Raw genomic sequence first — 13,774 nt, 5'->3', positions numbered from 1 at the left:
GGTTGGAAAACAAAAAAATATTTTAATTAAAAAAAAAGTATAATAAATATTAAAAAGTAAAATTTAATAAACTTATTTTGTTTTAATTAAATTCTGAAAATTATTTATCTCCCAAAACAGGGAACGCAGTTACTATGGCAACATTATACGCACACATAAACAAACTATCTCTGTCTCAATCGCGGTTTCACGGCCCCTTGGTCTATTTGTTTCTCTGTCTACGATTCTAGTCAAAATTTGATTTTAATGTGATATGATGTCATCCCTGTCTACGAGGTATAGTTTCGAACTGTCGACTGTCAAATATCAGCTGTCAAAGTGTCAAGTATTCTAAAATATCCAGTAGGTAATAAAAAGCAAAAGTTAAATATTATTATATTATATTTTCTCGGAATCAAGAACTGTGAAATCATAATTGAAAAAATAGAAAACAACACCAAAATGCGTTTTTTGGAAAACTTTGATCCGGAAACATCAGCCCGTGAACGACGAAAATTGAATCGAAAAAGTTATTTTATGAAGTCGGTATCTATTTATTGTATATTATTGATATGAAGTATCTATCTTTTTACACGACAAATTGCTATGTATTTGCCGTATTGTAACTTTTCAGTCGCAATACTAAAAAGATCTATAATGAGCGTGGACAAATAGCTGCTACTGGTAAGGACCTTTGCGATTGTTTAGATGAAGTTTGTCCTGGGTGTCACTTCCCTTGTCCAAAATGTACATCTAACAAATGTGGACATGAATGCAGGTAATCTGAATACTAACTTTATATTACTAAAAACTTTTAGCAAACAGTATATTTAATATTATTTTTTTTACCTTTTAGGGTAAACAGAAAATGGATGTATGAAAAGATTGAAATAGAAGGGAATGATTTTGTCATAAGGAACGTCTACAGACGAAAATAATTATAAGGTTCTAATCATTCATTGGCTAATAACTTGAAAAAATATTCAACTTCCAATTCACCATCTTCTGGTAGATCTGTACAATGGACTGCATTATGTACTATATTTTTTCCATAAAGTGCTCTGATTGAATCAGGATATAGTTGACGACTCAGTTCCTGAGATATGACAAAATAGCTTAATTTAATTGCTAAATAAATTTTTAAAGACATTACCGACTCTTATTTATCAGTATTAATTATTTTACAATGTTTATTATAAATAATATTATGTTTTCTTTACCGGGTCTCTTGGTCCACAGAGTTTTCTGAATTCACAAACACAGTTTATATTTGGATCATTACATTTAACTTCTAAAGCAACACAATTTCCTTCTGCTATGTGTATAGACATGGCCTTAAAATGTAATTGAACTGATGAAAAATATTATTAATTATGTATTTATAAAAAAAATGCCAGTGTAGGTGTACCTCATACTCTGGCAAAACACCTTTATAAACTTCAAAAAATTCTTTAGCATTTACTAGTTTTACAGAAAACATAGCTATTGCAGAAATGTAAAAATATTTAGATGTTGCAATTTGTTCAAGAATTGCGCCCAAATTTCCTTCAATAACAACATGTGGTTTGATAACACAACAAGTACAATTTTTATAGGTCGCCCGGAAAGGTATTCTGGGGACTCCATTATCATAGCTAAAAAATAAATCCAACATCTGAAATTAATAATTAAATAATTTTTTTTTCTATAAGTAAATAAATGTTACTTAACTTATTTAAAATTTTATATTTTATGAAATAAGTAAATTACTTACTAAAAAAAAACTAATTATTGAGCTTATAAATGAATTTGTTAGGTACCTTAAAAGTTATTCTTTTTTTATTAATGTCATATACTTATTATTTATTATGCACCTATACATCGCATCGCAAATATTATTGAGTGAACATTGAATACTGTCGTAAAATGTTTTTGTTATACAATTTATGAGAAGAGGAATTAAACTTATATCATTCAAAAAAATACTAAGATATAAAATGTACAAAATGTGTAAAACACCTGGGCCGCATCTTCTATGGTGTTACAACCATGGGCAACATTTTTAACTTTATTTTCTCCATAAAGTCGCCGTAGTGTGCCTGGTGCTGCGGTTGCAGGATCGGTTTCCCCTAAACATGTCCGCCATTTTTTCACTGCATCAGGCGCAACCAGTTCCAAACCAATCACTTCTCCAGTTGTTATGTAATCTATTACAATTCTACAAATCGACATTTGAAGTTTGCGTAATTTGGATCGTTTTATTTAAAAAAAAAAAACCGATACTGTTAATATTTTTCTATAGCCTGTAAAGAGCTAAATATACTAGCAAAAGATCAGTATCTAATAATAAATTAACTTAAAAATTAAAAAGAGAAATACTTAATGAAACATAATATACATGAGTACTTATACAGTTAATAGGGAATTATATTTTTTTTGGCCCAATCTCGGATAGATTTTGGGATCTAAACAATTAGACCTTTAGATGTTTATTCAGGTGAAATAATTTCATACAAGCAAATGAGAAATTTTATTAAATGGGAAAAGAACTTCATCATTTACTTGATTCAGGTGGTCCTGTGGATGTTTTCAAAAGTTATAATAATTTTATTACACAAAAATAGTGTCATATACTAACGGTAACATATTACTGCCAGAAAGATTTTTATATAGCTCTTTTGCAAAATCTTTGCTTACTTTTCCATTCTTCATACGAACAATTCGAAAACCTTTTTTCATTATGAATGTTATAATTTTACCATGAGAGCTTGGAGGTACAGGTTTTATTAAAGCAAAAGTACTGTAAAAAGTTTTTTGACCTGTTCAGTAAAATTGCATAGAAACACCTCATTATTGATATAATAAATAGAGCTGTCTGCTTCTAGTTATAAACTTGGTTGAGTTAATAAATTATGATTAACATTATTATGTTAATATATATATGAATATGCCCTTATCTTTAACATGTCATATTGCATGGACTTCAAAGTAATGAAAAGAAGGTGATAAAAAATAATAATTATTTCTAAATCAGCTGCACGAAAAGTCATTTAAAGCATTATTAAGGAAAAACTACTTTTTTGTAAGAATGATACCTTTGAATGTTATGGTATAAAGTTTTTCGAGTGGCAGGTGCACAGTCTCTTATATAGAGTAGTTTGGAAAATATATTAACTATATTTCCTATTTGTAGCATTTGCATTTGTAAAGGCGGTAAATGAACACGCTTAACCAGATTTTTAGCCTTTTTTGAGTCAATAACTTGAATCGAATTGTCAAATGGAAAAAAGTTTAATATTAATTCCTTTATTTCATCAGCGTCTTCGTCATACATTTCGCAAAGAAACGTGTATTTATCGAAATAATCGTAAGTCTGAAAAAAATGGTAATATAATATGACATCAGTTCCAAATTTATAAATTTTAATCCAGTAAAACAAAAGTTAACACGGCTACCATTTTTAAAATTGATCAAATTTTAGAAGATTTAGGTACCGGAAATAATTGATATATTATATATTTTTTAGGCAGAATAAGCTATACTGACGACACAACGATATTATTTTTTGACAATTTATTTGTTATATATAGACAATATTACCAAAGAGAATATCAAATTCCATATAAAATGATTATCATCAGTTGTATCAGACAGGTTTATATATAGAAAAACAATAATACTATAACTTTATTCGAAGGAAAAAGTCTATGTTCTGTTTAGAATGTTGCAATTTTTAATCAAAGTACTCTATTTCAATTTATTTAGTTACAAAAGTCAATAGTGTTATATAACCGTGCTATGTAGACTTTTGCAATATGTAGGTAATCAGATTAACGATAACTTACTTTACTCTTTCGTTTACTTTCGTTGTACTGTAATCGTGATTAATATTTACATATTGTAATCATAATACTTAATCATTAATCTGAATACATTTTACCCAAGTCAGGTGCTTTGACTATAGTACTCAGTAGGAAGTACTGTCTAAAGTGTTTATAAGTTAGTCTCGAAGGTTAGCTTAATATAATATATATAGCTATTGGCCATAGAGCAAATTGCATAGATCAAATTTTAACATAATATGTGCATAGACAAACAGATTTCTCATTTCAGATTTGTTGACTTTTGAGTTTTACTTGTTTACATTTTGAATAACGTTCCTAAACTTAAAATATACATAACTTAATCTGTTACACACTGTTAAATTGTTATAACTATTTATTGAAATGAATTATGTTATAGTAATATTGAAGACCAAACTTATAGGCATGGGTAATATCGCTTTGAAGCGATATCGTATCGTATCTAGATATCGGTTTTGAATATCGGATAACGTATCTATATATTTCAATATCTAGATATTGTATCGAGTCTATGGTACTCGGAAATCGAATCAGTACCAGATGATATCAGATTGTACTGGTTTTTAACCTTGGTTTTATCCAATATTAAAAAATATTTGTGTTTATCGCATATATTATGTATTGGTTTATTTTTGTTATTGATAATAACATGGTTAAAAGAGTAAATATTTGTTTATTAATAGATATGTTGCAGTTCCGATTTTGAAAATCAGTGAAATGAACTTTCCTTCATACTTTTTTCAGGCTTATGACTGACTGCGTAATAGCGATGTTTTTCTATTTATTAATTACCTATACAGAATACAAAACGAGTAATGCCGGCGTATTTAAAAGTTTATTTCTTCGTATATACATCTCTTTTAACTGTTGTCGAAAGAGTAATAGCTGTTATTTCTTTTAATCTAATTTGACTTTTAAAAATATCTGTAAAATGCCTGAAGAGCCCTTGTAGCTATAAATGTCGCAACAAATACGACATTTAGCTTTTTTGCCTACAGTTGAATTTATCGAAAATTACGCTCGTATTGGGACGAGACTATTCTTCATTGTATTTAACACAAACATTAACCTAACTAAAAATCATTCTTTAAAATTACATTTAATGAATATTAACAGTTGCCCTAAATACCTCATTTCTTTGAAATGTTCAATACAATATGTACATTATTTTACACACATCATAAATTATTATATACATGTACCTAAACAAGAAAAAATACATGAGTTACGAAAAACACCTAAAATTTAGAAAATAAAGCGAGTTATTAAATTATAAAGCTAACAACGCACAACAACAACAACGAAAATAAAATAGATCATAAAAATAATAGCAATTTCTAAAATGACACCCAAGGTCAAACAACCGATACCAGTAAAAATATCATAATATCCATAACGGATAAAATATCTAGATATCCGTAGACAGAGAAACTAAGCTTTGTTTCTCTGTCTACGTAGATATCGAATATCCGATATTTTAAAAAATATCAACAGATAACCTAAACGTGAGTCGTATTTATGAATCGTTCTGAAACCGATTATATTTTTATTTAATCAAATACAATATAGAAATATGTAATTATTAAATATTAGACCTGCGCAAACTATATCATTAAGAAGAAAAAAGAGATATATATCTTTTCGCTCTAAGATATATATCACTCTTTTATATCTCGCTCAGAGCCAGAACAGAACGAAGTAAAAAAATGTAAGGAGCTATTTGTTATTGAGCTAGGCGATAGTGTTACCAGACGTCACATAATAAAAAACCATATTACAAATATATTCAAAAATAGGTGTGACGCAATTATTGTACTATAATTTCCAAGTATCCAAATAAAAATATCAGATAAATTATTTTTATCTTCATATACATTATTCTTATAATTTAGTTCAATTCAGTAAGTTGTTTAAATGTAAAAAAATATGATCGAAATAAAATAAAATAAAATAAATGTTCTGAATTAATAATAGTCGAAATATTTATTTAATTTTATTATTTTCCAACCAAATGCTTTTATTTTAAATTTTTGTATGGCGTACTAGTTTCAAAGACTGCTAAATTTTACGGCCCTGATAATTTTTAAAGTCTGACATCACTACATTCAGAACACAATCTGACATATTTTTATTCATCTTATCTGTTTCGCTCACCATTCGCTCTCTGAGTTAATCTGAATTCAATCTTATTACTAGGAGGTAAAAGTTTAGGAAATGATGAGCTACTGATATACTCGCTCTTTTAGTACGATATATATCTTTTATATCTCGCTCGCGAGCGACACAAGTCTATTAAATATATTAAGTGAAGTACATAAATAAGTATTTCTAACAAATTTATCCAATTTAAAAAAAATATTTATTTATTTTATAGCATATAATGTATTATTTTATATAAACCATTACTATTTTGTACATATTTATGAGCATGCTTAAATAAGTTAATATTAATTTATTGATAGATATATTAGTGTTATGATTTTGAAAATCATTGAAATGAACTTTCCTTCATACTTTTTTCAGGCTTAGGACTAACTGCGTAATAGCGATGTTTTTCTATTTATTAATTACTTACATAGAATACAATGTGAGTAATGCAGGCGTATTTAAAAGTTCATTTCATCATATATACATTTTTTTAATTAATCTTAAATTTAATTGTTCTTGAAAGTTATTGCTCAAATCTTTTTTGGTCTAAATTGACTTTTAAAAACGTCAATTGTCTTACTTTTTGTGATGTAAGTCTCGTCCGACGGTCATTTATAATTATTCCCATTTTACTAAATATGCGTTCACATGGAACAGATGACGCCATAATATTGCTGTATTGTTTTACCAATTTAGCTAAATATGGGTAAGCAAATTTGTGCTCGCGCCACCACCCCAGAGGACAGTTCCATTTGTCTCCGTGGAATACTGGCAGCATATCGTCATTAAAATATGTGTTGATCTCCTTTATAGCTTTGGACAAAGGTGTCCCAACTATGTGTTTTTTTGGTCCTACAATATGCTGTAGTATGGCCCGAAATCCATCAGTATTGGCATCACTACTATAGGAATCAGATTGTTGCTCCTGTGTGGTATCTAGTGCAATCAACTCAACCAGCTTTTCCTGCACATGGCTTTTTGTATTTTTAGCTTCATTTTTGTCGCTAAATACAGACAATTTGTATCGAGGGTCAAGAAATGTGCATGTGCTATATGTTCTGCTCCTTTCCACATGCCCGAATCTTGTTACTAACCCTGTTCTTAGACGACAGACAAGGTCATTTGACGCGTCATGAAATGTTTCAGATAAAAAATTATCACAGGCGGTCATAAGACAACGTGTAAGTACAATTACTAAGCTTCCAATAATATACGCTTCGCCACTAATCGTCTCTGTGGCCTGATCAAATGGTTGTAATATTTTTGCAAATTCAGAAAGGATGCGCCAGCCCTCGTTTGTAATTATGGGTAGATCTTTTTTTAGAATTGCAATTGTTGCCCGGATGTATTGTTCAAGGGCCACAAAGCGCTGAACCATATGATAGGTAGAGTTCCATCGTGTTGGAACTTCCTGCATTAAGCGCTTCGGAATACATTCTGCGTTGTCGTCTTATTTCTTATTTCGGCTTTCATTTGTTCATAAAGGGCAGGTAACATCACATTGGAAATGGTTTTTCGACTCGGCAGTTGGTAGCCAGGAATCCACCTAGTAAATTTCTTAAAAGCTTTCTCCTCCACCAATGAGAACGGTTGGTAACTGTCAATGAAAAGTTCTAGTAAATCACGGTCAATTTTTTTTTCATGTCGTTGGAGATTCTCTTCGTAGTACCATATTTTTCTAAGGTTTGTTGTTTTGGCGCCTGCTGAGAAATGCCCGTGACGGTAGATGAACCAGGCTCGTTCACTGCCGCCTGCACCGAACAAGACAGTTGTTGTTGATGCTGCCGCTGCTGCTGAGCTTTAGTTTCTTGTTGTGCCGCACTTATGTTAGTAAAAGCGTCTAAATGTTTTTTTTTAAATGCGCCTTTAAATTTCCTGTAGAGCCCTTGTAGCTATAAATGTCGCAACAAATACGACATTTAGCTTTTTTGTCTACAATGTTGAATTTATCAAAATAATTCCAAATTACGCTCGTATTCGGACGAGACATAATTTTTCCTTTTATACAAAGATTTATATATTAAGATTTAGATATTTTGATAAAAAGATTAACCTAACTAATAACTATCCCTTAAAATTATTTTTAATTAACACTACACTACACTGCACTTGCCCTAAATACCTAATTTTCTTTAATTGTTCAATATAATATGTACAGTTATTCAAAATATTTTAAACACAACACAAATTATTAAATACATCTACCTAGAAACAAGAAAAAAAAAATGAGTTAAGAAAAACTAAATTTCGAAAAAGAAAGAGAGTTATTGAATTATGTCGTACTAATAAGCGCGATCGCGAAAACATAAAACAACGAAACTAAAAATAGATCGTAAAAAATAATAATAGCAATTTCTAAAATGACACCCAAGGCCAAATAAACAACCAAAACCAGTAAGAGTACGTATTTATAAATCGAATATTGTTTAATACAGAATTGAAGTATAAATATTGAAATATCAACTGGATATTTTTAAAATATCGGATATTCAAAATCGAGATATTTTTAAATGCATCATATTGGAGTTAGATATATCGAAAAAAAATCGATATATCGGCTTTATTAAAAATAAAACGTAAATCAGTGTAAAAATTACTAATACAGTTAAATCTTGTATATTTATAAAGCAAATAAAATTACAAATGTAAAGTTCTTAGTTATTACTTTTTAATTTAAATAAGACAATTATGTGTACCAATATTTTTCAGTGAGATTTAAAAAAATACTCGTTGTATTATATGTTCGGCGGCTCGACTACTGCGATTATTAGACACTAAAAGATTAATTCTAATAAAAACTTATTTAAAAAATATATAAAGCTTTAATATTTATACTTCAATATCAAGCTATCGATATGTCGTTAAAAATATTACATAATTATAATAAACATAAATAACAAATAAGTTCGATATATCGATATCTCACTAACAATCCTACTCGCGTTCGCGCCTACTCGTTTGACAATTGATATTTACAAATTTACAACGATATTCGATATCGGATATACTGTATGCAGAGTATACAAGATCGATATCGGTGGATATCCGAATATTATAAATACTGTGCGTGCGCTTCGATATCTAGATACTAGATTTAGTACCATAACAATACCGTATACAGATTATACAGAAACGATATCAGTGGATATCCGAATATATAGATACTGTGCGCTCCGATATCTAGATATTAGATTTTGTACCGATATATAGATATTGTATCTATATACGATTTGTATCGCGCATGCCTACAAACTTAGTTGATCAATAATAAAACGTGTATTAATATTATGTAGAAGACCATTACTATATTCAACTATATAATGCATATTATTTTTCAAATTTAATACTGTCTTTTTTCAAAAATGGTATACAAGCTGTCTGATTACCTTATTCTAAAAACTTTTATATTAAAATCTATATAACAAAAAAGATTAATTAAATTTTAGGAAGGCGCTTATGGTGACAAGTTTTCATTTATCGGAGAATGGTATGATAATCAAGCCAGTCTCGTTCGCCGGTTCAATGTATTTTTCTACCCCACTGATGATACAATAGAAATGTATGATTTAAAAAACCGAAAAACTTTTCTTCGAAGAGTTAAAGTAAATGGAGTAAATTTAGACAACTTTTATATTGGATCGACTCTCCAGATTTTAGGAAGGTTGATAAAAATCGTTGATTTCGCTTGTGAAGCTACAAGAACACAATTGCACAAGGATATGCAAGTGTATGTACTAAATTTATTTAAAATACATAGTTATTAAAATAGTTTAATAAACAATTAAGTTATAATAAAGTAAATAATAATAATTTTACCATAAATGTTTGTTACATGTTTTCTTCTATTTTAATATAATAAAATTCAAATTTTCTTAAAAAATCAATCAAATATCATACAAAATTCCCTTTTAACTATCAGTCTTTAAATAATCTATTAACACTAATGCATTTTAAATTCCAGAACATTTGCAATGATTAAGCCACTTCCAACTAAAATGGCTGGTAAGATCTTAACTCATTTTTATGAGCAAGGTTTGAAGATAACTAAAATGAAAAAAGCTCTCCTTACTGCTGATGATATTAATTTTCTATATAGAAAACTTGTTACAGATCCAACATTTGCGTAAGTTTGCTTGTTTTAAAATACATTTTTATTAAAAAGATATATGTAAATAAAAAAAAAAAAACAGACTGATTCCTCAATTTTACATACATATTTAAATAAATAAAACTTGCATAAATAAACTTGCAACCAAATTTATATTAATCACTATGTTAACTATTTCAGATTTCTTCTAGACTATCTTACCGGACAGCAAGTATATGGTTTGGAATTAGTAGGTAAAGATTCTGTGTCGGCATGTATAAAAGTACTTGGTAATCAAGATCCATTGAAAGCTGAACCAGGCACTATAAGAGCTCTATATGGTACAGATCCTGTAAGAAACTGTGCCCATGTGTCATCTAGCCCTGAGGATGCACTAGAGGTAAATAGGTGTGGTGTTCATGTATAACATAACAGTATTTGATCTGGGTCAGTGATCATCTTGTTATTTGACAATCAAAATAGTTTAATGTCTACTGTTTTAATGTTATTGATATTTTGAGTAGTTTATGTTATGGTATATACATAGGCATTAATTGCTTTTTATCTATAATTCTGCTATTAAAGGGTATTTTTAAAGTACTAACTTTAGACATTACAAAAATACCCTTGGGTTAGTACCCAACATGCATAAAACATACTACAGGGTCGCATATTTTGGAGAAAAAACAATTTCGGTACTCATGTGTAGATATCATAAAATAAAATTTATTTTGTAGAAAATATGAATAAATGTTATCAAAGTCTGTCTTATTTTCACTTTTACAGGATATAGATTATTTTTTTCCACCACCAGCATTACGATCTGTCCGCCTTCGGTTAACAGCTACTCTGTCCAATTGCACTCTATGCATTGTAAAACCACATGCAATTCGTGAAGGAAAGCTAGGAGCAGTATTGGAAGTTATTGATGATGGAGGGTTTAATGTTACAGCATTGAATATGTTAATTGTGGAAAATATTAATGCAGCTGAATTTTATGAAGTATACAAAGGAATAGTCCAAGAGTACAAGGTAATGTTATACTTAAATAGCATGTTTATCTTTAAAACTGATTCATATTAAAAAAATACTGATATATAACTTGATGGCACTTTCAAGACATAATGTTATTTTAGACAATTTCTAAGTTAATACAGAACTATGTTATTCGTATTTGTATGTTCGCTAATCAATATTAAAACAACAGGGTATGGTTGAGGAGTTATCTAGTGGCCCTTGCGTTGCAATGGAAATTGTTGCCAAAGACAAAAATGTCAATACTGTAGTGGAATTCAGGAAGTTAGTTGGTCCATCAGATCCGGTATGTTTTCAATAAAAAATAAATTACAAATTACTATTTAAAGTTAATAATACATATATTTTTATTGTGCCACAGGAAATTGCTAGATTTTTACGTCCGCATTCATTAAGGGCGAAATTTGGAAAGACAAAAGTGCAAAATGCAATACACTGCAGTGATTTAGCTGAAGATGGCTCATTAGAAGTTGAGTATTTCTTCAAAATATTGGATCTTTAAAAGACATCAGTCTTTACTGTTGATATTTGTGATTAGGTTGCACATTTTTTTACTTGTCAAGGTGTTTGGTAGAATGTATGTCTGGAATCAAATTGTAATGTAATACAGAATACAGAAGAACTTTTATAAAGAAGACAAATCAAGCATAAGCTAGACTGTTCATTCTAAAATAAAAAATCTAGTGATATGTATGTCAGTCTAAGGTCATCAAACTATAGGGTTTACAGAGGTATATTATACAATTTGTTTAGCATTAGCAAAACACTAAAAATGGATAGTTATGTAGAGAAACATTGATGGTATTTAGTAAAAAAATAAGAATATTTTAATTTCATAGCCATTCTCGTAGATTTTTTATTGCACTTTTTATTAATATTTGAGATTCAAACCAACAAAATGTAATTTGCTATGGAAATGAAGACTGAGTTTTTATTTTTCTACACATAATTTTTATTTGCATAATAAATAGCACTGTAATTATTTATTTTTCACTATTTATTTTATATAACGTGCGTCCCTGTTTTTAAGTTTCATAAGCGACTGTGTTAGCAGACTAATATAATTAAGAGTAAGATTTGTGTTTTTTTTTTGGATACACATAAATCATGTATCTGATTGCTCATCAATCAACTTTCAAATTCAACTTTCAGAGTTTTAAGATGGGTCACAAGCATTTCATATATAGCTCATTATTCGAGTATGTTGATTCGGATGATTGATATTTAGTCTATGTAAGATTGATTTTAACTTGCGTTTAAAATTCTTGGTTAATGTCATCTTCAGCCTTCAATAGGTACGTTTGTATATGGCAGTGCGATCTTGTGACAAATATGGACGTATAAACATGTCTTGATTATAGATTGTTAAAATTATGCTATAAAGAATTAAATAGCAATAATTATTCTTTTCAACAATAACGTGATAAAGGTAGTTCACCTTTTCCAAAGGAATGTCCAACTGACTGGATTTTCTGTTGTCGCGTAGCAGATACAGATAATGTACAAGTGTGATTTTTAACATACGTGCCCTACCCCTCAATAACAAAGTTAAATGAGATTGGATAATGGAATAAGATCAGGTACCATCGACAATGGAGAGCATCACTTGATCACACTCAGTGATTCAACTTCCAACAGTCTGCTACTAAGATTTTTTTGCAGAAAAGTTACTATTAAATATAAATAACATTCGAAATTTTAACCGAATGATCTTTTGATGTATTAAAATGATTTAGCGGATTTAAATCCGGACAAGTACTAGTGAATATTCATATACTCTGTGTTTATAATTCATTTTGTGTTAAGCGGCAAGAGAAAACATCGAATACAATTATATATATATACATTATATATATTTCACGCAGTGTCAACACCGCGTACCTTCAGCTCTTATGCGCTTTCCATTGTCTTAATCCTACAAATAATCGATGTTGGAAACGAAGCTGATTTTGAAGCGAATGATTATTTTTTCGTGGCTTTTACGTTAATCAATGAATAAACTTTATAAATAAGATTTTTAAATAAGATCATTACTTAATAATAATTTTGTCGAAAATCTCGTTAAATGTACCTAATGAGGAATCAATTACAAGATTTTTTAATAATAAATTATTTTCAAAAAAATATGGCAAGATTTATTCGGTACAATTTGCCAGCTCACCAAAAAAGTACTCTTACAAGGATGAACTGAAAAAAAACGTATCGAGTCAATGAGGAAGTCGTCGTCGTCACTCCGTGTATACCAATTGTGCTAAAATGTATATGGTGATGCTCCATGTAGATGCAACATGCAGGCACATCAAAATAAATTAAATTAAAATAATAGGAAGGATATGATTTTATTTAAGAATATAAAAGTAGCACACGTTGTTTTCAAAGAATTTGACGCACATGCGGTATCTATCTATAAGTATATTAATATTGTATAACTTAGCAGTCAACCGCACCGTTAGTAAAGTGGCGATGCCTTTGTGTTTGAGTCATTTCATTTCATCATATACATATTAAAATCTCTTCCACTTAAGCTTACAGCAAAAGTAACACAACACACGTCACTTACGGTTTTCATAAAAAATAAAAGTTATATATATAAAATAAAACTTTAAATGAGCTCAATTTTATACAGCATTTAGTTTAATGTCTATTTATAGTAATTATTATTCGGGTGACGACAGTTAAAGAG

The 13,774-nt window shown here is 29.2% G+C and overlaps 3 protein-coding genes across 3 annotated transcripts; 2 read left to right on the top strand and 1 right to left on the bottom strand.

Annotated features, from left to right (window-relative positions):
- The first annotated feature begins 302 nt into the window (after nucleotides 1–302).
- Nucleotides 303–1,128, top strand: LOC126768391 (ARL14 effector protein). Its single transcript, XM_050486418.1, has 3 exons — nucleotides 303–521; nucleotides 614–757; nucleotides 836–1,128. The coding sequence occupies exons 1-3, from the start codon at nucleotides 442–444 to the stop codon at nucleotides 915–917; spliced, it is 306 nt and encodes a 101-aa protein (XP_050342375.1). The 5' UTR covers nucleotides 303–441; the 3' UTR covers nucleotides 918–1,128.
- LOC126781687 (nucleoside diphosphate kinase 7-like) lies at nucleotides 932–7,959 on the bottom strand. Its single transcript, XM_050506658.1, has 9 exons — nucleotides 7,939–7,959; nucleotides 7,595–7,861; nucleotides 6,550–6,933; nucleotides 3,054–3,331; nucleotides 2,597–2,758; nucleotides 1,978–2,176; nucleotides 1,388–1,633; nucleotides 1,200–1,313; nucleotides 932–1,075 (listed from the first exon to the last, which is right to left on the bottom strand). The coding sequence occupies exons 1-9, from the start codon at nucleotides 7,957–7,959 to the stop codon at nucleotides 932–934; spliced, it is 1,815 nt and encodes a 604-aa protein (XP_050362615.1).
- A 1,141-nt stretch (nucleotides 7,960–9,100) lies between these two features.
- Nucleotides 9,101–12,834, top strand: LOC126768306 (nucleoside diphosphate kinase 7). The gene is made up of 7 exons (XM_050486325.1): nucleotides 9,101–9,334; nucleotides 9,416–9,696; nucleotides 9,931–10,092; nucleotides 10,258–10,456; nucleotides 10,843–11,088; nucleotides 11,264–11,377; nucleotides 11,453–12,834. Exons 1-7 carry the CDS (start codon nucleotides 9,332–9,334, stop codon nucleotides 11,591–11,593), a joined length of 1,146 nt encoding a protein of 381 aa, XP_050342282.1. The 5' UTR covers nucleotides 9,101–9,331; the 3' UTR covers nucleotides 11,594–12,834.
- Nucleotides 12,835–13,774: the final 940 nt, after the last annotated feature.

This window comes from Nymphalis io, chromosome 1 (assembly GCF_905147045.1).
Source record: "Nymphalis io chromosome 1, ilAglIoxx1.1, whole genome shotgun sequence".
NCBI classification, from domain to species: Eukaryota; Metazoa; Arthropoda; class Insecta; order Lepidoptera; family Nymphalidae; genus Nymphalis; species Nymphalis io.
Note: the sequence above shows the minus strand (reverse complement) of the source record. Positions and strands in the feature narration are given on the sequence as shown.